The sequence below is a fragment of the Loxodonta africana genome, chromosome 7, assembly GCF_030014295.1.
Source record: "Loxodonta africana isolate mLoxAfr1 chromosome 7, mLoxAfr1.hap2, whole genome shotgun sequence".
Classification (NCBI taxonomy): domain Eukaryota; kingdom Metazoa; phylum Chordata; class Mammalia; order Proboscidea; family Elephantidae; genus Loxodonta; species Loxodonta africana.
This window is the reverse complement of record NC_087348.1, coordinates 16,950,994-16,975,278: the sequence shown is the minus strand read 5'-3', so window position 1 is coordinate 16,975,278 and position 24,285 is coordinate 16,950,994. Positions and strand designations below refer to the sequence as shown.

The 24,285-nt window shown below is 44.5% G+C and overlaps 2 protein-coding genes and 1 long non-coding RNA gene across 7 annotated transcripts in view; 1 reads left to right on the top strand and 2 right to left on the bottom strand.

Annotated features, from left to right (window-relative positions):
• Positions 1 to 12,155, top strand: part of DTX4 (deltex E3 ubiquitin ligase 4) — a 45,611-nt gene extending 33,456 nt beyond the window's left edge. For all 4 annotated transcript variants that reach the window (XM_064288023.1, XM_064288022.1, XM_003422769.4 and 1 more), the window contains exons 7-9: positions 364 to 525; positions 4,628 to 4,717; positions 5,845 to 12,155. In XM_064288023.1, coding sequence (XP_064144093.1) covers positions 364 to 525; positions 4,628 to 4,717; positions 5,845 to 6,078 — 486 coding nt within the window. In that variant the 3' untranslated portion in view covers positions 6,079 to 12,155. The remainder of the gene's footprint in view (positions 1 to 363; positions 526 to 4,627; positions 4,718 to 5,844) is intronic.
• MPEG1 (macrophage expressed 1) lies at positions 7,208 to 13,799 on the bottom strand. 2 transcript variants are annotated; one of them, XM_064288021.1, is made up of 2 exons: positions 11,547 to 13,799; positions 7,208 to 8,302 (listed from the first exon to the last, which is right to left on the bottom strand). In XM_064288021.1, the coding sequence occupies exon 1, from the start codon at positions 13,797 to 13,799 to the stop codon at positions 11,649 to 11,651; it is 2,151 nt and encodes a 716-aa protein (XP_064144091.1). In that variant the 3' UTR covers positions 7,208 to 8,302; positions 11,547 to 11,648. The 2 variants fall into 2 exon arrangements, with proteins under 2 accessions (XP_064144091.1, XP_010600322.2); XM_010602020.3 differs by lacking the exon at positions 7,208 to 8,302 and adding an exon at positions 11,090 to 11,204.
• A 267-nt stretch (positions 13,800 to 14,066) lies between these two features.
• Positions 14,067 to 23,888, bottom strand: LOC135231636 (uncharacterized). The gene is made up of 3 exons (XR_010322432.1): positions 20,653 to 23,888; positions 16,224 to 16,302; positions 14,067 to 15,390 (listed from the first exon to the last, which is right to left on the bottom strand). It is a non-coding gene; the product is annotated as an uncharacterized LOC135231636 (long non-coding RNA).
• Positions 23,889 to 24,285: the final 397 nt, after the last annotated feature.

The window sequence follows — 24,285 nt, the reverse complement described above, 5'->3', positions numbered from 1 at the left end:
GGTGATTCTGGTGGTCAGCGACATTAGGCGTCACTTCTCTATACTGCTTGCCGCCTGTTCCACTCATTTGGTAGTTGGTGGTTAAATAATGATTTTCGGTGTATGCCTTCTGCCCCCTCCTCAAGGACAAGGGCCTGTCTTACATCCCCTTTAGTGTGGACCATCGGGCTGTTTTGTAAATCTAACTCTTGTTACTTTGGAAAAAGCAGAAACAGGCTAGGTAGCCTGATGGGGAAACTAAGGTCTGTTACTCATTTGGGTTCATTCTGGGCCTTTGACCCTTTATTCTGGGTACCTTTTGGGTTGGAGAGATCATCACCAAAGCTGTTTCCCAATCCAGCTCTTCTGGCCTTGTCTCCTCAGGATGGGAGTTTGCAGTGTCCGACCTGTAAGACCATTTACGGGGTGAAGACAGGCACTCAGCCTCCAGGGAAGATGGAGTACCACCTCATCCCCCACTCCCTGCCGGGCCACCCGGACTGTAAAACCATCCGCATCATCTACAGCATCCCTCCTGGCATTCAGGTGAGCCCACTGCAGCCCTCCAAAACAAAAAGAAAAAACCCAGACCCATTGTGGTTGAGTTGATTCCGCCTCATAGCAGCCCCATAAGACAGCGTAGAACTGCACCATAGGGTTTCCAGGTAGTGGCTAGTGGATTTGAACTGCTGACCTTCTGGTTAGCAGCCAAGCTCTTAATCGCTGTGCCACCAGGGCTCCACATCAAAAAAAAAAAAAAAAGCCGGTTCTAAATGTCTGACTTCTAGGGCGCTTACTGGATTCACTTATTTCACCAATATTTATTAGTTCACTTCCCTCCCTCCTTCTTTCCTTCTTCCCTTTTGTCTGTTTTGAACAAACATTTGAGCGTGGATTATGATCCAGGCATTTTCCAGGTGCTGGAGAGATGGTGGTGAACCAAACAGACAAGGTCCTTGCCCCCCGAGAGTCCCCATACAACTGGGAGGAGGAAGAAAATAAACAAATAAATAAATAAGGCAATTCCAAATAGTGATAAGTGCTGTGGAGGAAATAAAACAGGGAGGTGCGATAGCCTGTAAAAGAATTGAATAAAACATGATCATTCCTCCAAGAGTTACCAATCAGCCAAGGAAAAATAAATATACCTCATTTACTAAGCTATATGATTGTTGTTAGTCGCTGTTTAGTCAGCTCCATCTTATGATGACCCCATGTACAACAGAATGAAATGTTGCCTGGTCCTGCGCCGCCATGTTCTTGATTGCGGCTGCTTTTGAGTCCATTACTTAGGCTACTGTCAGTATATCTCAGTGAGGGCCTCCTTCACCATTGCTGACCTTCCACTACACCAACCATGATGTCCTTTTCTAGTGATTGGTCTTCCCTGATGACGTGTCCAAAGTAAGCAAGCCAAAGTCTCACCATCCTCACTTCTGAGAAATATTCTGGATGTATTTCTTCTAAGACTGATTTGTCCCTTCTTATGGCATTCCATGGTATATTCAATAGTCCTCCCCAGCATCACAGTTCAAATGCAGTTGGGACCTAGGACTTGCAGAAAGTGGGGAGAAAGGATATGAAGGAGATAGAAGACCAAGAATGAAGAAGGGTTGCCGCCAGGAGGTGGAGGGCCTTGAATGCTAGGGCAGGGAGCATAGACTTTGCTTGTCAGCCTGTGGGGAGTCCCTGAGGGTTGTTGGGTGTGTAAACAGGATCATGGAGAATGTATGATTAGGATTATCCTTTAGGAATGCCAGATGGCAACAGAGTATAGCAAAATCAGAGGAAAGGAGACCAATGAAGAGACCACTGCCAAGTCCAGGCTCAAGTAACAGAATCTGAATGAGGGAAGAGCCTGAATGAGGCAGGGACCAGAGGCAAAGGAGAGAGAGGTTTAGCTGGATGTAGGGGCAGATGAGATATCTGGAGTGATTCTGGGTCAGCCAGTTGAGGTGACAGGAACATGAATGAAAATATGGGAGTCAGGAGGAAGAGATGGTAGCTTTGGTGGGAAGTGTATCTTTCAACAGTGTTCAAACTGAAAAGGATGATTTTATATATATATATACAGGTATATGTATATATGTATGTGTATATATATACACAAATACATATATGTGTGTGTGTGTGTATATATATATATCCCAGGTGGCCCAAATGGTTAAGCACTTGACTTCTAACCAGAAGGTTCGTGGTTTGAACCCATTCAGAGATACCTTGGAAGAAAGGCCTGATCTACTTCCAGAAGGTCACAGCCATTGAAAACCTTACGGAGTCTAGTTCTACTTGAAACACATGTGGTCGCCATGAGTAGGAATCAACTCGAGGGCAACTAATTTGGTTTTGGTTTTAGAACAGACTGAAGTGACAAAGATCAGGGCAGCCAGTTCTGAGAGGCTGTATGTTTTCCAGCCTCCAGGATTAAGGAGCAGGCTGCGGCAGGGGATAGAGGTACCACAGGCTGCCTTGGCACATGCTCCAGCTCCTCCAGGAAGCCTCACGTTCTCATTAAGGGGTGCAGCTCTCAGTCATTAGCACAGCCACTCTGTGGAACCCCCTCTGGGAGCCAGTAGCAGAATGCTCAGAGCTACCTGCCTCAAGACTCCAAGGACCACAAGGACTGGGGCTCTCCTGATGAGTTGAAACCTTTAAGCTCTGCTCTCATTGCTGAGCCTGACTCCTTGGGGAGAAAGCCTAGCTGGGTTGAGGCAGAGTCGTGACTGCCGTGCTCAGGCACAGGCTTGGGAGCACACAGCCCTGCTGGGGCAGTGCCAAGCCACGTCTGAGCTGACCACAAAACCAGCCAGCCCCAGGCAGAGAGGAGCAATAGAGCCATGGTTGGACTTGGGCTTTCAGCCTGGAAGCCTGTCTTACAACAGCCATGGTCTTGGGAATGTCGTGCTTTTTGTACTGATTTCACATGAATATAAAATTTAGAACTGTCAAGCAGACATTGTTACTCCCTCCTAGCTCACAATGGTCTTTCCCTTCTCTGAGACCTTTATCATGCCATTCAGTTTGCCCAATCATAAGCTATGCCGGACGGTGCTTTTTTTTTCTTTCTTTAACAAAGAATTTTTAATCATTTTGGAACCATTGGCCATAACGAGAGAAAATGAAAAACTTGTATTCTCTTGCAGTTTTGTCATTCATTCATTCACTCATTCATTTAATCAGCCAGGACATATTTATTGATATCTAGAGCGCTTGTGCCAGGAGCTGCATGGAGTTATCAGTACTGTTGTTGTTGTTAGGTGCCATCAAGTTGGTTCCAACTCATAACGACCGTATGTGCAACAGAACAAAACACTGCCGGGTTCTGCGCCATCCTCATCATTGTTATGCTTGAGCCCATTGTTGCAGCCACTGTGTCAATCAATCCTGGAGAGGAAAAAGCCCAAATTCCCTGTTTTGTTTGTGGTGTGCCATCGAGTCGATTCTGATTCCTAGTGACTTTTTCGATGACCCTCTACTTTACCAAGCATGATTTTCTTCTCCAGAGACTGGTCCTTCCTGATAACATGTCCAAAGTATGTGAGATGAAGTCTCGCCATCCTTGCTTTTATGGAGCATTCTGGCTGTACTTCTTCCAAGACAGATTTGTTTGTTCTTTTGGCAGTCCATGGTATATTCGATATTTTCCGCCAACACCACAATTTAAAGGCATCAATTCTTCTTCACTGCTGGATTGGTTTTATCTAGAGGTGGTTTTTTAACAGGCTTCTACAGACTCTGAGGGGGTCACAGATGTTCAAAATTGTAGGCAAATGTTTGCGTGTGTAGAAACATATGTGCATTTTTAATGGAAGAAACTCTTTGGCTTTTGAGCTTCTCAGTGGAGGCTGTGAACCCACTCTGAGCCCTGACTAGGAAGCAGGGTTCTGGCTAAATTCAGCTTCAGTTTCTGTCCCACCCAGTAGCCTGAGACTGCTTGCTTCATAGGGGCATTAGCTGATACTAGCTTACATGTTTTGGGGAGATTTTTACTCATGAAAATTCCAATCCATATTGTTGAACAAGAAAATAAGCAACAACCTAGAACAAAAGAGACAATGCACAGGAATCATTCAGAAAATTCTGATTGCGTAGCTCACAGCTCAGTGGTACCTTGTTTTATTCTAGGTATTTTAGAGGTAAATAGTTTGGTGTAAGCTTGAGACATCTGGGCTTAAGTTCTGGCAAAGGTGCTAACATTATGGAAGTCATTTAACCTGTCTGGGCTGCAACTTTCCTTTTTAAAAAAACAAAACAAAAACAACCAGGATAAATGAGGGTGGTGATGATGATGATGAACATGTACTGAGCACATACCGTGCACGAGGCACCATTCTCATTTAGCATTCATAATAGCCGCGTGTGGTGACTATTCCACACCACTCCCATTTAACAGGTGGGAAAGGAAAGTCCCAAGAGAAGGCTCTGGTGGACACAGTTGCAAGGTGGACACAGTTGCAAGGTGGCAGCTCTGGGCCCAAACCTGAGCACATGTGTTCAGTCAGTACACACACTGCAATTTGGACCTGTTCTCGGTCTAGACTCTCTGGCCATTGTTATTATCATTGTTGTCAGAATGAGCCACGGGCTACACCCCTCTGATCAGAAACATTTTGAAAAATGCCCTTTGCTTGCTTTCTTTCTCTCTCAGGGCCCAGAACACCCAAATCCCGGGAAGAGTTTCAGCGCTCGTGGCTTCCCACGTCACTGTTACCTTCCGGACAGCGAGAAAGGAAGAAAAGTAAGAGGAGGCTTCAGGGTGGGGCTGGGGAATTTGGTTTCTATCTTATGGCCCCAAGTTTTGCTTCCTACAATGCGCCAGCCAAAGAGAATAGGTCTTCTGTAACTGTGAATGCACATGCTAACAAGGTCATATTGGGTCAACTGTAGGTGAAGGTGGATACGATTAGAATTTTTTTTGAGCGGAACGGAGGGAATTTTAAGGAGTCTTGGTGGAACGATGATTAAGCACTCAACTGCTAACCAAAAGGTCGATGGTTCTAACCCACCAGTGGCTCTGTGAGTGAAAAGACCTCGAGATCTGCTCCTCTAAAAATTACGGCCTAGGAAACCCCATGGGACAGTTCTACTCCATCATGTAAAGTCACTAGGAATCAGAATCGACTCGATGGCACACCACAAACAAAACAGGGAATTTGGGCTTTTTCCTCTCCAGGATATTATTGGCAATAATTCCTCTATTTCAGAATCCTTTCCTTAGAGGCCTGCTGCTTACCCGCTAACCCACTGCCGTCGAGTTGGTTCTGACTCGTAGTGACCCTATAGGACATAGTAGTACTGCCCCATGGAGTTTCCAAAGAGCACCTGGTGGATTCGAACTGCTGACCTCTTGGTTAGCTGCCGTAGCACTTAACCACTACATCAGGGTTTCCTCCTGCTGCTTAAAAAAAAAAGCTTAGAGACTGGCAATCTACTTCTGAAAAACCAGCCACTGAAAACCCTGTGGAGCACAGTTCTACACTGGCACACATGGGGTCACCATGAGTGGCAATCTAACATTTATTGAATTGTGTGTGCCAGGCAGTGCCTTGAAAGTGCTTTTCATGAGGTGCCTCATAAAATGCTTACAACCTATAGAGGCAGACTATACCTTCGCCATTTTATGAAGAAGGAAATTAAAGCTCAGAGAGGTGAAATAATTTTCCCAAGGTGACACAGTTAGTTGGTGACAGACCCGGGGTTCAACCTGTTGGTCTCTGACTTCAAGTCCAGGGTTCTTTCTGTTCCACTGTGCTGTTAGGGATCACGACTCAGGAAGGGATGGGCGCCTTGGGAAGACTAGCATCTAAAGGGTAGTTTGGCCAACACTGCAAGTCTATCTTTGGTCTCTTGCCTTGGCTCTTCTAGGTTCTGAAGCTGCTGCTGGTGGCCTGGGACCGCCGCCTCATCTTTGCCATTGGTACTTCCAGTACCACGGGCGAGTCAGACACAGTCATCTGGAACGAGGTCCACCATAAGACAGAGTTTGGCTCTAATCTCACTGGCCATGGCTACCCAGATGCCAATTACCTGGATAACGTGTTGGCTGAACTGGCTGCCCAGGGCATCTCTGAAGACAGTGCTGCCCAGGAGAAGGACTGAGGCTGGAGGGCTTTGGGGTGGGATGGACCCATGGGGACCACAAGGCAGGAAGTGGGGAGAGTCAAGGTAGAAGTTGGTGCCGTGCCCTCCCAACTCCCTCATCTCCCCTCCTGTTCTGTCTCCATCCCTCCTGTTCCTCCCAGCTACAGTGGGGAGCCAGATTGAATAAGGCCACATCATTCATAAACCTCATCCAACACAAAGGGGACATGGGATGAGGGCCATCCTCAATCTGTTCCCATGGAGTTTTCGGTGCTGGGTAGGCAAGAACTCCCCTCACCCCCAAGTTAGGGGGCTTGGTCAGCACACTTGGGGTATGGGTGGTGCATGAGCACTCCATACCCTGGCCTTGTGAAGCCTGAGGTTCGTGGCCTCTGCTGGCTTCTTGCTGCTTCCACTCTGCTTTGAGAGTGGAGTTTCCGCTTTTCTCTCCTCCGCTGGAGGCAGGGAGCTCTCACTGTGCAAGGTCGGGGGGCAAAGGAATGTACCGCCAAACTGCTGTGACGTCAGAAATCAGATGGCTCAGAGTATGGCAAGTTCTTGCTGGGAGGGTCAAGGAAGCCAGGGTTTCAGGGAGCATGTTCTGCTCTCATAATAATAGCCCGTGGCTTCTCTGGGCCCTCACCTCCTCCTCACACCTTTGACCTGTCCAAAGAGGAGTCTGGTCCTGTTATGTGGATGGATGGACTCTGGATTCCTCTTGGGGGTTGTATCCATGCTGATTCCACCCCCTCTCTGATCAGACCAGAGCCCACATCCCACTGAGCTTCTGAACCGTCCTCAGGGAGAGGAGTCCAGAGCCTTCTTCCAACTCATCCCAGACCAGCTCAAAGATTCCATGAATTTCATCAAGTCACTGTGAATAGAGCCAACAGTAGGCTCTGTGGCACCTGTGTATGTGCATGTGTGTGTGTGCGTGCGTGCGTGTGTGTGCGCACCATTGGGCAAGGTTGGTGGGGAGTCCCATGCTCCTGCACTCTGTCTCACAAGATGTTAAACCCCGGTTCTGATGGGGATCAGACAGCCAGGCTCTGGTCCCTTGGTGTTCCTCACGTTTTGCCAGCCCATCCCAGAGGAAATTGGATCCTGATGGAGACGGAACTTTGCTTGGGGAGATGTGATGAGGTGAGGTGTGCTGACCTCTTTTTTTTTTTTTTTAGCTCTTTCAAGATTGGATCAGATCCAATCTGCATTGATCTTTGTTTCTATGAGGGCTTCGATCTGTCTCCGTGTAAACTGGCGAATCAGCGCCCAGAGGTGGTGCCGGCCCCCTCATCTCCCTCATCTATTACAGATTCACCTAGCTCATTTCTGACAGGGTTGGGACCACATTATGGTCTGGTCCAACCTGCATCTGGGTTGTGTCACAAGAACCGGTCCATCCCCCCCTAAATATTCCTCTTGCCTTTGGCTTCCATTAAGTAATGAACTGGTGGTCAGGGAAGAGAGAAGGGTGATCAGGAAGGGAAGCCCAGTTTCCCCTTTGAGAGTGGGTTCATTGAACTGTGTGTTTGGGGGTAGTTCCTCTGGATACTAATTTGAATTTATATACCTCATGTTTTGGGGATTTGATGTATATATATGCATATATATTTCATAATATTTGGAAGGTTTTTGATGCTAGAAAAATTGAAACAAAAGAACCTTCAAAAAATGGTACTTAAGTTAGAACCGGAAGCCAAGCTTTCATGAGAGCCTGCCCCATAGCTCCTTGCTGTTAGGGTTGCAGCCATTTTGGCATTGGTATGGCCAGCGGATTCACCTGATGATTATCACCCAGTTCCTTGGGACATGCTGGTGCTGAGCCTTTCTTCACTTTCCAGATGGCTATGGGGATGTGAATCTGCTCCAGCAGAGGGAGCCCTGAAAGGGGAAGTTATTCCTGCCATTTTAGTTCCAGTTCTCCTATTAGCCAGCGGCCATTTATCTCACCAGCAGACCAAGAAGGAGGTTGATCCTGAGCTCCCAGCACCATGGGGTAGTTTTCTGCCAGCGTCGGGAAGGAAACATCTGAATTCAATGAAAGAGACATCCCTATGGCATTTAATGTCACACCCCATGCCTTTACCATGTGCCAGGGAGCCAGGAGATTCCTTGAGTCCTTTGAGATTCATTGTAGACCTTGGACTATCTCTGCCTTTGGCATTCTTGTCGAGTATCTGCTGGGCTTCTCGCCCACAGGGGCAAGGGGACAGACTGAGGATCACTGGACTGAAAAACACAACTGAGGCAGTAGGAGGTGGAGAAGGAAAGACGACAGGCTTTAACAACTGGAAATGGGTGGTGGGGGGCAGAGTGATTTCCCTGTATCAGAAAGAGGACTCAGAATGTATCAGGGAGTCTGTATACCAGGGGTAATACCATTTTTGAGAATTAGTCTTCATACCTTCAAGCCTTTCCCCTTTGGGTTTTGATTGGTACTATGCCCCTTTTCTCCTCCTCTAGAAGGCTGTTGAGTTGGGGCTACCTCCCCCTCACACTGCTCTTCTTGTGGGACTTTCTGGACAGAAGGGACATAGAATTTCCCTTCTAATACTGTGCCTGGCAACGTGGGGGGCATTCCTTTGCCCTTGTACCAACCTGGAACGGTGCAGTCTCGGGTTCTGTGAGGACCCGGCCAGTAGAGGCCCTGTGTACCCACTACTATGACACTGGGGACATTTGCCCCACCAGATACCCTGCCATGTCCCCCTGGCCCTGGCAGGGAATTCTATGCCTTTCTGCCCATCATCTTAGCACCAGCAGCCTAGTTTCTCCCTTCCAGAGTCTCTAGGGATGACAAATGGGATTGGAGACCAACCTTGTCAGAAGCTCATCCCTTAAAAGGTGAATTGTGTCCATGTGGTTGCCTGTGCCTTTGTGTTTTCATTCTTCTCCCCATTTTGTAAAATTTGGACTTCTGTGTGGTTTTATATTTGGTTAAGGGTACTTGTCCTGGTTTGCACTGACATGCGCATGAGAGGGTTGGGGGAAGGCCTGTGGATACAAGAAAGGGCCCCTGCTCCCTTTCCTTGTGTCTGGTCCCTGGCATTTGAGTGGGAGGGTTGGGGGAGAGGGCAGGTGAATGTCCTAATGTAAATCCTGTTTGTAACTGGTGAGTTTTGAAGTCCTTGGTGTTGCTCTGTGAGAGGACATCGCCACCTGGTGCTCCTGAGGTGTATGTGCAGAACAATAAATGGCAAATGAACAACCACAAATTTGTGTTGTAGGTGTTAACCTTCTGCTTTTTGTAGATCAGTACATCTCTGAGGCACTGGGGTTGTCTCCCTGGGTCTGTAAGCAACCACAAGTTCTTGCGCGTCTTGGGGGAAAATCCCTTTTCTTTCTCTTTTTTCACATCTTTTGCACCCACAGATTTGACCAAAGCACCTAACTTGACTCTTTGTTCCGCTGAAGAAACAGACCACATGGCACTTAAGGGAACTCTGGGGGAAAGATTACCTTCAAAATAGTGTGTGCTTACTTCTTAAAGGCCCCTTCGCCTGACTACAATACAGTATGTGTTTCACTGGATTACAGGCTGTCGTTTTCAAATACTTGTTTAGCATTAATCATCCCAACACTAACGAGAACACCACACCAAACCCGTTGCCATCAAGTCGATTCTGACTCGTGGCGACCCCATGTGTCACAGAGTAGAACTGTTTTCTTGGCTATAATCTTTATGGAGGAGCCCTGGTGGCCCAGTGGTTAAGGTTTGTGCTGCTACCCAAAAGGTTGGCAATTCGAATCCACCAGCTGCTCTTTGGAAACCCTATGGGACAGTTCTACTCTGTCCTGTAGGGTCGCTATGGGTCAGAATTGAATCGACCACAGTGGGTTTGCAAATGCAAAGCCACCCTTGGCACTCATATCTTTCTGTATTTCTCATTCACGGAGTGTGGTTTTCTCAAAAGTCAGAATTAGTTTGTCCAGAGACACTGCCCCATCCCCCCACCCCCCGCCGAAATCACAAGTTAGGAAAGCAGTGGAACTCAGAGCTCCCCCACTGGGGTTCTGGCTCCATAAAATGACTTGATGCCCGGAAACTGCAAACTCCCACCTTTGATTTCATATGCAGGAGCAGCCAGACAGAGCAGTCCTTAAGCACATATTTTAATGCATATTTATATACGATTCTGTTAGTAGAAATAGAAGTTCATGGGTAGCCTTTCATTTCAACGGGCAGTTGGTGCCTTAAAAGTCTGGGAGCCTTTGGCTGTCATTTGTCTTCCTGACTTAGGGATCTTCAAAGACTTCTTGGGAAACTTGGAATTTGCAGAAAAATGGTCAGTTTGGCTGAAGCATACCCACAAAACACCCAGAGGTTTAGAACATTTTAATGGCTTTCTCAAAAGCTCTAGAAGAGGCAGGGTTAAGTAAAGAGGTTGTAGAAATCACATAGCTTTTGGCTGGGAAGTCAGGAGGGCAGGGCTCAAATTCACTTCTCTCTGGATGCCAGTCGGAGATGAATGAGCACCCTTGAAACCATCTTCTCACAGGCTGGGATACTTCAAATTTCCCAGGAAGCTTGTGTGTGTATGTGTGTGTGTATGCATGTAGGGTTATGTGTTAGCGTGTGTGTGCAAGTTTGGTGTATGTGTGTGTATGTTTGTGTGGTGGGAGGGGATGAAGGGCAAGGATCATGGAAGAGGAAGGGATTGCGCTTCGGTAACAAAGAATGTGAAACTGTAATGCTCGATCTACCCAAATCTATGGCTCCTCTTAGGTGCCCTATTTATGATGATTTAAGAAGAAACCAGATAGTTGATTGTGGGTAAGAGTTTCCATTTCCTCTGAACGTCAGAATTTGTTCAGTTTTTACCCTTTCTTCGCTTACTCCTTGTCTCTAAACTTTCCCTCCCCCACTACCCCGACCTCCTAACAGAAGTTTATAAGTTTATATTTTCTGAGACTGGTCAGAAGTCTAAGAATGGCCTGATGTAAGTAATTGTGGTCTTAATTGTGAGGGAGTTGGAGAATGTGGGATTGCTATAGGCAGCGTCTTTCTTTTCAAAGGCCCTGAGATGACCCAGAGGAGATGACATGTTCCATCAACGTGAAACCCTCAAAGCTAAAAAAGCAGTGGCCAGACAGGATTTTCCATGTCTTTGAGGGACTCTGTCAGCCTCCAGGAACATGAAATCCTAAAACAAAACAATGGGAAGGTAATCCTTACAGGCAGAAATTCTCATAACTCGTGAATTGGAAACCACTGCAGACCTCAGATTAAACGAATAGTCTCCATTTTTTTTCTCCAAATTAAAATGTCTGCATTCTCCCTCCACTCCTTTTTTACACATATGTATACATTCATGTAAAGATAATTTACAATGCATGCAGGAAAAGACACCACCTTGTGTTTTAGTACCCAGGATAGCTTTTGCTTAAAAAGTCACAACTGCTCCCTCAGCCCTCCCAACCTTATCCATGTAGCTCCACTAATATCCTGGCCTAGATGTTCTAAAGAAGAAGTCACAAAGTTATACCTGATCTTTGCTGTCCTTGTCACTTTGATCATGGGGAAGGCAGAAGTAGAGAGGGGAGGAACGAGAGGCATGCTTGCAACCCCCGTGAGAGACGAGGAAGATTTAAACTGGATTCTGCTCCGGCTCTTGGTGAGGGGCGTCTTCAGTCACTGCAGGGCCTTGGGTCAAACTCTGTTTCTCATCCTCAATTGCCTGGTATTGCCTTTTCTTGTACTTCCTCGTGCCATAGATGGCCAGGGCGATGGCAGCTACCAGGGCAGTGATGACCCCTAATATGACCCCAGCTGTTTGTCCTCCCGACAGACCACCCTCATCCTCATGAATGACCTTCAGGGCCTTGCGCAGCTCTAGCGGCTCTCCCAGCCTCCACTGGTGGGTCTCGTAGTCTTTAATCCAGGAGCTCGAGGTCTCAGTATTGGTCACCATGACGGTATTGGTGGCAGCCTGACTCATGAGGGGTGGTCGGGTGTACGGTGGGAGCCTGACAGGAGGCAGGGACCCTTCTGTGAAGATTCCAGACTTGACACAGTAGGACACTTGACACCCATCGCTGATGAGGGCTAGGTGTTGGCTGAAGCCCCCAGGACACTTTTTCAGAGAAGGTGCCCCTGAATCTCTTACAGCAGAATCTGCCAAGGGGTTTCCAACTGCACAACTGAAGAACCCACCAAAGGGGATGGAAAACTTGTAGCCCAACTCATAGTCCTGAGAGGCACATACCTTAAGGCTTTCGAAGAGTCTCAGTGGGATATAGCCGGCGGGGCAGGACTGTGCATTTGTCAAAGGATTTATGCTCTTACTGCTGAAGAGGCCCCCAAAAAGTAGTCCTGAGTGTTCGGGGACTTGGCTATGAGCCACACACCAAAAAGCCCTAAACTCGGCCTTTGCCACCCGGAACACATCTTCACACACCTTCTTGCAGAAGACCAAGAGGGTGCACTTTGACTGGCATTCCAGGTAATTGTAACCCTCCTCGTGGATCTGGGATAGAAGGTGGATTGGCGAGTAGCCAGAGGGGCAGGAAAAGTCTCCAGTGAGTGGGTTCTTCTGCTCTAGGTTTTGGCAGAGGAGGACTGCCTCACTCCCTGAGAGCTGGGTACATTCCTGATAAACCCCTCCGAAGGTGAAGTTGGTCACTTTCCCTTCGCAGGAGCCATCATCTGTGTTGGCCTGAAAATTGAAGTTAGGTGAATTGAAATTTGTGCATCCAGGGTAGGTGTTGAAAGCATAATACCGTCTCACAGCCATTTCCACTGTCCTAGACAACTTCTTCACAAAGGGACCGGGCAAACCAGGCAGCATTTCAGGGTTGATGAAGAAATGCAGAGGCAGGCCAGTACGGTCTAGAGCCACCAGGTGGTTGGCAATGCCCTGCTGCCAGGTCTGAAGGGTGATCCCTGGGTAAAAAGGAATTCCTCCAATGCTTTGTACCCTGGAGTTCGTTCGGTTGGAGATGTAGCTTTTGGTGAGGGCATTCTGCGAGACGTAGTTCTCCTCAAATTTGAAGTTAATGATATTTTGGAAGGCAATTCCAGCGGAGGTAGTCACTGCACTGTGGCTGCTCTGGCTGTCTTGTAGGAAGGATGTTCTGATGTGGTCCTCCTGGATAAGGGCAGCCCCAGCATCCACACTGGTGATGACGTGGGTGCCATAGTTGAGGACCAGGAGTTCTGCCAGGTAGGTGGCCATACGGGTCTGGTTGTTCTCTAGATGGTTAGAGATGTCCATGAGGTCTTTGAGAAACCCCTGGCTCAGTTCTAAAGTTGGGTTGATTTTGACTGTGTAGACCAGGTTTCGCACCTGAACCCGAGTAGTGACAGATTGGTCCTTTACCTGAAGGGTCTTCATTCTCTGGAACTCGGGAGAAAACTTGCCATTGACTTTGGAGAAAAGGCCAAGCTCCATGTTGATGGAATAGGAGGTGCTGCTCTGGTAATTCACCCAGGATTCCAGGATTTCTGAGTTCATCTCCAGATTGCTCAGTTTCTGGGGAACCGTGAAGATTTCATTAGGAATGATGTACTGTCCGTCCTCTGTGGTTCTGCAGTTGGTGTAAGCCAGGTTCATCACTCGTCCCATGTCCACATTCCGCAGATTATCCCAGCCCCCTCCAGGTAAAACTTCCAGAACAGGTAGGTTCAAGGCGTTCTTGCATTTCTGAAATCCAGCCATATCTGTCTCTCCCAGGGGCTTATCTCCTTTAGCCCATGCTGCCACTACCCAGAAGAAGAGGGCAACCCTGAAGATGTTCATGGCTCAGACGGCTCAGGCCACACACTAGCCCTAAGCAGCAGCCAGAGAGCTTAGTGTAAACTGACCAATGGGAAAGAAAGCAGCAGCTGAAACAGAAAATTCACCAGTTCTTCTAAAGCCACCAGTTCCTCTTTGTAGACTAGTAGTCTAATTGCACAATGCGGAAATGAGAGTCGGTTGGAATAGTAAGTTCCTTCAGGACCTGGAAGAAATAATGCTCTACTCGATACACAAACACAGCCTATACCCTAATTGCTCTAACTGCCTTTCTCCCCACCCTCTCCCACCCCCTCACTCTGCAGCAGTAGTAAGCACTCAAAAAAACTGCTCCCAAGTACCTTACTGCTTTTTCCATGAAACTCTCTAGCTTCCCCCAGCTAAACCAACCTTTCTTTGTGGGTCCTGTACCCTTGTACTCTGCTTTTGCTGTTTGTTGACCCTCTTGGACTTGAAGTTCAAATTTTCCCTACTCTCTCTTCTGGGACTCAGGTATCAGTTCTCTTTTACTGGAAATGCAAAGCTGAATAGCAACATCACCCTTGTCAAGGGACTGCTGTCTCTGCCATACCCACACCAGCTGTAGGTCAAGGCCAAAGCCCTGGACTTCCTAGTCACCTGACAGTGAAGGTTGTTCACATGTAAAAAAGCAGTGAAAATCTTTGCTGGAGTCTTGTGGGATTTCACTGTTATAACACCTAATAGCTGTGACTTTAGAGATTGCATTATCTGGGGCAGAGCTGAAGGGGTCTGAAGAGGATTCTGTTTGCTATACCTCAGGAAACCTCAGCCTGCCTTGTCCTAACATTCAAAGTGAGGGCAGTGGGGGGCCCTCACTGTGTCTCTGTTTCCTTTCAGAAATGCTCAGGCAAAGAGAAAATCCACACAATAATCTAGATTTTGATTTATCAAAAGCAGACAGTAGACAAGAATCAAAGGTAATACGTACACATGTGTATACGCACTTACATATCCTGTTTGTGTGTGTAAGCCTGCACATCCTGCGTGGGTGTGTATATGTGTGTACATGTCACATGTAGCAGGCAACAGATACCTTGGTATGTACTATTATACCTTTAGTTATTCATTCCATTGTTAAGTGGCTCTTCGTTGCTTATTTTTTTGAAAAGCGACAATTCATTTGCTCTGTCTTTGTTGTTATTGTTAGTTGCCGTGGAGTTGGCTCTGACTCCTGGCAACCTTATGTATAACAGCAAAATGTTGTCTGGTCTTGTGCCATCTTCATGATCCTAGATATGTCTGAGCCCATTGTTGTGGCTGTTGTGTCAATCCAGGGCATTGAGGGTTTCCGTCATTTTTGCTGACCCTCTGCTTTACCAGACGTAGTATCTTTTTCTAGGGGTTGGTCTTTCCTGATGACTTGTCCAAATTAAGCAAGCCAAAGTCATTCATCCTTGCTTCTTAGGAGCACCATTCAGGTTGTATTTCTTCTGAGACTTACTTGTTCATTCTTCTGGCATTCTTCTGGCAGTCCATGATAAATTCAATATTCTTTGCCAACATCACAGTTCAAATGCATCGATTCTTCTTCTGTCTTCTTTTTTCATTGTGCAGCTTTCACATGCGTATGAGGCTATTGAAAAGGGCATGGCTTGGGTTAGGCGCACCTTAGTCATCAAAATGACATCATTAGGACAGCATAATTTTCATGAATTTCCTTTTGTATGCAGATGCCATAGTTTAGGACAGTGCTTCCAGGTCCGTTAATCTACTGCCAGGATTAACTGAAGCTCAGCTCTGTTAACTCTTTGGGATAACTAGGGTATGTTTAGTGGTAGCCAGGGAATTCAGAGGAGTTAATGAAGCTTCCGGATGTACCCCAACACCTCCCCAAATCATGTCATGAATCAGTTACAGTGATGAGCCTTTAAAAAACAAAAACATGTTTCATTTCACAGGTATCACTACACTACCCTGGGTACATCCTAGAAAGTTCCAATGAATTGAATTACCCCAGATTGTCACTGATGCAGCTAAGAAGTGTTACTAGGAAGAATGAGAGCTGTTACCTAGCTTTCCAGGCTGAGCTTTGCTAGTTAACATTAAAACCTTGATGGTGTTCTGTAAACCCAGACATACAAATTTGTCCATTCATGTCACAGTGATCATGCTTCAGGGAACTGACTTATACCCACCATCTACCCAAGAGGGATTAATTTATGAAACTGTCCAATTTATTCACAAAGGAAGGCCTACTTAGCTAGAGAACCTAACCTCTGCACAGGATGTTCTGATTAATTTATCAATCAGTTAGTTATGAATTCATGGTTCAGTAGAATGAGCCAAAAGTTAGAAAAATTGGAATTGAATCTCCTTGAGTACTTCCAGTAAGCCTATTGAAATATTCACACACTTCTCTTCAAACTGATTCAGGGAGGGTTCATCAGAATCAGAACACTCTCTTACCTGTACTGTGCTGGGGACATGCTGGAAATTTCTTAACCTTTGTTTTCCCTTCATTAGAATCTGTTGAGACCTCACAATTCTGCAAAGAGAATACAAGCGAGATGAAAATACATGATGTGATGTTCCTATAGCTCTAAACACCTAAACATTGTCTTCTTGATTTTTTTTTTTGCTATAGCCTTCATCTTCATTTTTAACAGAGCAAAAATTTGAAAATAGTTCAAGAGACAACAATAGTGAAATAATATTGTATCCACCACTCATCTGTCAGTTTGTCACACTGTGGTGGTTTGTGTGTTCCTATGATGCTAGAAGTTATGCCACTGGTATTTCAAATACCAGCAAGGTCATTCATGGTGGAAAGGTTTCAGTGGAGCTTCTAGACTAGGACTAGGAAGAAGGACCTGACCATCTACTTCTAAAAAAAATTAGCCAGTGAAAACCTCATAAATAGCAGCAGAACATTGTCTGATACAGTGCTGGAAGATGAAACCCTCAGTATGGAAGGCACTCAAAATGTGACTGGGGAAGAGCTGCCAAGGTAGAGTCTACCTTAATAATGTAGATGGGGTAAAGCTTTTGGGACCTTCATTTGCCAATGTGCACAACTCAAAATGAAAAGAAACAGCTGGAAACATTCATTAATAATCAGAACATGGAATGCATGAAGGATGGCTCTACGAAAATTGGAAGTTGTCAAACATGAAGTGGAATGCTTGAAGATAGATATCCTAGGCATTAGTGAGCTGAAATGGATTGGTATTGGCCATTTTGAATCAGACAATCATATGGTCTATTATGCTGGGAACAACAAACTGAAAAGGAACGGAGTCACATTCATTGACAAAAACAACATTTCAAGATCTATCCTGAAGTACAACACTGTCAGTGATAATATACATATGCATACAAAGAAAACCAGTTAATACAACTATTATTCAAATTTATGCACCAAAAACCAATGCCAAAGAAACTGAAGACTTTTATCAACTTCTGTATTTTTGTTTTTGTAGTCTGAAACTGATCAAACATGCAATGAGGATGCATTGATAATTACCAGTGATTGGAATATGAAAGTTGGAAACAAAGAGGAAGAATCAGTAGTTGGAAAATATAGCCTTGGTGATTGAAACAACACTGGAGGTTACATGATAGAATTTTATAAGACCAACCACTTATTCATTGGAAATATCTTTTTCAACAATATAAACAGTGACTACACATGGACCATGCTAGATGGAATACACAGGAATCAAATCAACTATTTTTGTAAAAGAGAAGATGGAGAAGCTCAATATCATTAGAACAAAGCCATGGGCAGACTGCAGAACAGACCATTAATTGCTCACATATAAGTTCAAGGTGAAGCTGAAGAGAATTAGAACAAGTCCATAAAAGCCGAAGTGTGGCCGTTAGTATAGTCCACCTGAATCTAGAGACCATCTCAAGAACAGCTTGACACATTGAACACTAATGACTGACAACCAGACAAGTTGTGGGATGACATCAAGGACATCATACATGAAGAAGGCAAAAGGTCATTAAAAAGACAGGAAAGAAAGAAAAGACTAAAATGGATGTCAGAAGAGACTCTGAAGCTTGCTCTTGAAAGTAAAGTAGCTAAAGCAAATGGAAGAGATGATGAAATAAAAGAGCTGAAGATTTCAAAAGGCGACTTGAGAAGATACAGTGAAATATTATAATGAAATATGCGAAGCCTAGAGTTAGAAAACCAAAAGGGAAGAACACACTCAACATTTTTCAAGCTGAAAGACTTGAAGAAAAAATTCAAGCTTCAAGTTGCAATATTGAAGGATTCTTTTGGCAAAATATTGAATGATGCAGGAAGCATCAAAAGAAGATGGAAGGAATACAAAGAGTTATTGTAATAAAAAAAAAATTGTGGACTGTCAACCATTTCAGGAGGTAGCATATGATCAAGAACCAGTAATACTGAAGGAAGAAGTCCAAGATTCACTGAAGGGATTGGCGAAAAACCAAAGCTCTAGGAATTGACGGAATACCAATTGAGATGTTTCAACTAATGAATTCAGCTCCTGAAGTGCCCACTCTGTCTATGCCAAGAAATTTGGAAGACAGCTACCCCACCAACCAAATGGAGAGATTCATATTTGTGCCCATTTCAAAGAAAGGTGATTCAACAGAATGTGGAAATTATTGAACAATATTATTAACATCACATGCAAGTAAAATTTTGCTGAAGATAATTCAGAAATGGTTGCAGCAGTACATTGACAGGGAATGGTCAGAAATTTAAGCTGGATTCAGAAGAGGATGTAGAATAAGGGATATGGTTGCTGATGTCAGATGAACCTTGGCTGAAAACGGAGAATACCAGAAAGATGTTTACCTGCATTTTACTGATTATACAAAGGCATTTGATTATGTGAGTCATAACAAATTATGAATAACATTGTGAAGAATGGGAATTCCAGAACACTTAACTGTGTTCTTGGGGAACCTGTACATAGACCAAGAGGCAGCCATTTGAACAGAACAAGGGGATACTGTGTGGTTTAAAATCAGGGAAGGTGTGAGTCAAGGTTGTATCCTTTCACCATACTTATTCAATCTGTATGCTGAGCAATTCCAGAAGAAGACGGTGGCACCAGAATTGGAGGAAGACTCATTAACAACCTGTGATATGCAGATAACGCAACATTTCTTGCTGAAAGTGAGGAGGTATTAAAGCACTTACTGAAGAAGATCAAAGACTACGGCCTTCAGTATGAATTATAATTCAACATAAAGAGAACAAAAATCTTCACAACTTGATCAATAAACAACATCATGATAATGGAAGAATATATTGAAGTTGTCAAGAATTTCATTTTACTTGGATCCACAATCAAGGCTCATGGAAGCAGCAGTCAAGAAATCAAACAACATATTGCATTGAGTAAATCTGTTACAAAAGACATCTTTAAAGTGTTCAAAATGAAGATATCACTGTGAAAACTAAGATGCACCTGACCCAAGCCATGGTATTTTTAATTGCCTCATATGCAGTGAAAGCTAGACAAGGAATAAGGAAGACGAAAGAAGAATTGATACATTTGAATTATGGTGTTGGTAAAGAATATTGAATAAATCATGAACTACCAAAAGAAAAAGGAGCTCTGGTAGCACAGTGGTTTAATAAGCTTGGCTGCTAACCAAAACGTTTGAAGCCTCTGCAGGAGAAAGATGTGGCAGTCTGCTTCCGTAAAGATTTATATACCCTTGGAAGCCCTGTGAGGCATTCAACTCTGTCCTATGGGGTCACTATGTGTTGGAATCAGCCCCACAGCAGTGGGTTTGGTCTCTTGGTTGCCCAGAAGTATAAAAGGATCTGTCTTGGAAGAAGCTCAACCAGAATGCTCCATGGAAGCAAGGATGGCAAGACTTCATCTCACATACTTCAGACATGTTGTCAGGTGGGACCAGTCCCTGGAGAGGGACATCACATCGCTTGGTAAGGTAGAGGGTCAGTGAAAAAGAAGACGACTCTTGACCCCGGGTGTATTGACACAGTGACTGTAACAATGGGCTCAAACATAGCAACAATTGTGAGGATGGTGCAAGATGGGTGGTGTTTTGTTTTACTGTACATTAGGGCCACTATGAGTGGGAACCAACTCGACAGCACCTAACAACAACATCCGGAAAAATATTTTTCAGGCTGGCTGCCCTGAAAAACCATCTTATATTGTTCCCATGTCGGGCTCCCTGCTGGCTGCAGCCACCTCTGCTGTGCACATTCTCCGCTGGCACGGACTCTGGCAGCCTTCTTGCCAGAGTCCCCGAACTCATGCTTTCTTTGGGTCGGCTGCATTGGATCACCTGTGTGCCCCACCAAGTCAGATGTGGCTGTGGACACCAGCTCCAGATCAACACCAAGGACTTAAAAGAGAAAAATGTGGTAGTGGAGGAGGCAGAGAATGGAAGAGATGCACCCCCTAAATGGGAACGCTGAAGAGCAAAATGGGGAACAGAGGAGGCTGACAAAGAGGTAGGCAAAGAAGAGAAAGAGGAGGAGGAAGAAGGTAATGGTGAGGAATAGGATGGAGATGAAGATGAGGAGACTCAGGCAGCTATGGGCAAATGGGAAGCTGAAGATGATGAGGATGATGATGTTGACACCAAGAAGCAGAAGGTGGATGGGGATGGCTAGACAGCAAAAATGAAAAGTTAAACTGAAAAAAAAAAAGGCCACAGTAACCTATTCACCTTCCACTTCCTGTCTTAGAGTCTAAATGTGGTCACTTTTGAGCAGCCCCACCCAAGGTGAATGAGCTCTCCACCACCCAACCAAAACCACAACGTGAATTTGCAACAGGGGAAGAAAAAAGAACCCAAACTTTCGAGGTCTTGCTTCGTTCCTTAAAAGTACTTTAAAAAGGAAAATTAGTTTGTAATTTTTATTTACATTTTATATTTTTGTATATATCATTGGGGTCAGCCATTTTTAATGATTTCGGATGACCAAACCAGCCTTCATAGTGTTCTTTGGCCTTCTCTGAATTTACTTGTGGTGTGACCTTGTTCGTTATAATCTTAAAGGAGAGAAAAAAAAGAAAAACCTGTAAAAGAAAAGCAAAGACAACGACAAAATACAATCTTATTCTCAGCACTCCAATAGCTTCTGTTGTGTATGTTGTTTGCACTCAGCTATACTATAAGTAGTTGGTTTGTTTGAGATGGTTAAAAAGACCAAAGATAAAAGGTTTCCCTTTTTTTCCTTTTTTTGTCTATGAAGTTACTGTTTATTTATTTATTTATTGGCCTGTTCGATGATGTACGTATGAAACAATGTTGTCCAACAATAAACTGGAATTTAATTTTGCTGCGTTGTTCTAACAAAAAAAAATTTTTTTTCAGCCAATACAATTATATTTTCAGTATAATTTTCAAGATACTTTTAATAACATGAGAAGTTCTCAAGTCATGGTGTTAAGTGAAAAAAGCAAGATGTACAAACAGCACATTCTAAGGTATGTACAAACGTATATAGCTGGGGAGATGACACCAGCATATTGACAGTGATTATACCTGAGGAGGAAACCCTGGTGGCATAGTGGTTAACTGCTATGGCTGCTAACCGAAAGGTCGGTCGTTCAAATCCACCAGGTGCTCCTTAGAAACTCTATGTGGCAGTTCTACTCTGTCCTGTAGGGTCACTATGAGTCGGAATCGACTCGATGGCAGTGGGTTTGGTTTTTTGGTTATACCTGGGTGTTAGATTTTTTTTTAGTTGCTGTAAAAATACAGATAACACAACATTTTTCACGCAGACAATTCAGTGAGATCAGAGACATCAGTCATGTTGTGCAACCATCACCAATATCCTTTGCCAAATTTTCCATCCCCGTAAGCAAAAACTCAACGCCCAACGGTGTCTAATAATTTTCCCGTTCCTCCCTCCCTTCCAGCCCTGGTAACTCCTATTAAACTCTGGTCTCTTTATATTTGTCTATTCCAGGTTCTTCGTATTAGTGAGATCGTACAATATTTGTCTTTTTGTGTTTGACTTAGATTTTATAAATTATTTTAATTTTTCTTCTTACTTTCCTGCATTTGCAACAATGAGCATGCCTTTATTCATTTAACACATTTTTATTGGGACCCTGTTGTTGTTAGTTGCCGTCAAGTTCATTCCAATTCATGGTGACCCTGTATGTGCAGAGTAGAACTGCTCCATAGGGTTTTCAGGGCACTAAGTATCAAACATGGGGGTGGGTACTAGATAATCATGACTTTTGAGCTCAGAAGAATAAACTAGCAAAAGCTCATCTGAAATACAAAAATAGTAAAGCAAATGATTCCTGTAATTTTTACCCAATAAACAAGGTAAGCATGGGTTTACTTGTGCTTATTTACTTATCTGTAGTGAACAATTTCACCACTCACGTGGTGAAAAACGTGTGAAATTGTTCACTGTAGGTTAGTAAATATGCACTAGTAAGGCCGTCCTTACCTTGCTTACTGGGTAATCCACCCCCGCTAATGGACTCTGAGTTGACTGTGTCCAAGGAACTTCTCTTTTCAATCAATGGGCAGACAATGAAAGGAGAAGCCCAAGCAATGGGAATTTTGGCTCGCCTTAAATTTGCATGCCATGAGCAGGAAGGGCTGCCCATAATGGTCATATGTGAAGAAGTGGTGGCCAGAACTTGGCCAGTGTTTTTTTGCCCAGACATTTTCTGCTTCACTGTGCTCACCAGCCATTTGCTTTACTTTTTTCCCATACAGAAATGCTTATGAAATTGCATAAGCTCCTCAGAAGGCCAAAGTCCACAAGTCATGGGCTGAGTCTAACATTAAACTTTGGTCTCCAAAAGAAAAAGGCAACTCTTCGACTAAATGTATGCAACTGCCTTGCAAAAGAGCGATTTCACTTCCTCAAATAAGAGGCCAGAGGGAAGTCCCGCATCTGCTTTCTTTCTCAGTTTGAGCACGTGTAACCTTCTCACACTACCTCATGAGGAGCCAAACTATGATTCATGTCTTAAATTAAGGTCTGTGTGGGCTTGAGGCTGGCCCAGGTGTTTCCTACTTCTGCCTTTCTGTTGCGGGGTCATTCTCTTTCTTGTATTTTAACAGGAATCTAGGAGACGGGCTAGGTGTTTGACAATTCATGAAAGGTTGGTGGTTCGAACCCACCCAGAGGCACCTTGGAGCAAAGGCCTGGCCATCTGCTTCTGAAAGGTCACAGCCTTGAAAGCCCTATGGAGTGTAGTTCTCCTCTGAAATACATGGGATTGCCATGAGTTGGTATCGACTTGATGGCAACTGTTTTGGTTTGGTTTAGGAGATGGGTGTGAAAACTGACAACCAACAAATGGATCAGAAAACTATGACTTCTACAGACTCTGGAACAAATTTTATTCTGGACAGTCTGGAAGGCATCAGTTCTTAAAGAGATAGTATGCTCTTTTCTGAACTCTTGATTCCTAACCTAATGTTTTGAGAGTTGCTTTGTCAGCTTCTTTCCCTCAGAGACAGTTCTTCCTATCAGGAATATCTGTGAATTGCACACAGAAATAAGGACATGGTGGTGTCTTGATTCCTTTTAATATTGAAGGTAAAAACAGAAGATACACATGAATATCTATGTGTTCCCATTAAAAGCTAAGTCAGAATTTGGCAGCATAAGCCATTTTATTTCTCTGCCCTTGTAGCACTCTTGTCTTTGCTCTCTTCATCCCAATTTTCCCCGTTTTTTTCTCCTCATCAACTATTCATTTTTGCTCTCTCTTTTTTTACTTGTTGCCATTTTCCTATTTAGGTTTCCAAGACAGAGACACAAGCCTCTTAATTTAAGGTGGCGCTTTTCCTGTAGCAAAGAAGAAAGAAACTCCAATGTAGGAAAGACTTAGTACTTAGGCTCTCACTCTCCCATTCCACATCATGGCAGACATCACTAATCAATCACACCATTGATTTTCACTTAGCTCTGAGGCTGCTTCAGTGTCATTCTCAACACAGTTCTCCAGGCCATTTTCATTGAAGTTTACTTCATCAGTCCATTGTGGTGCAAATGGTTAAGTGCTCAGCTACTAACTGAAAGGTTGCCAGTTTGAATTTACCCAGAGGCACCTGCGAAGAAAGCCCTGGCAAACTACTTCGAAAAGGTCATAGTCATTGAAAACACTATGGAGTGTAGTTCTACTCTGAAACACATGAGCTGGGATTGACTGGACAGCGGTGGTACAGCAACTATTATTTGCTGGGCACTGATGTAGTTGCCATCCTTGGAGTAGAATTTTTAAATTTAGTGCCATTTCAAGAGATTTTGGGAAACAAAGTGGAACCTTCAGGCTGCCCCTCCCTTCCTACCTACTCTCCAAACTAAGCTCCAGGGGACTAGGCAGTTAGGAATGTGAAACAGAGGTCTTAGAATTGAGATATAGGAGACATCTTGGCTCCATGTGTGACTCTGGGCAAGTTCCGGAGCCTCTCTAAGCCTCCATTTCCTCAACTGTCACACAAGCAGAAGCATCTACCTCTGTCTACAATCCTGCATGTAAAGCTCTGTGTGATACAGGTTGGATCTCAGTGT

Coding starts and splice junctions, on each gene's coding strand:
- MPEG1 (XM_064288021.1), bottom strand. CDS start 13,799: ATGAACATCTTCAGGGTTGCCCTCTTCTTCTGGGTAGTGGCAGCATGG.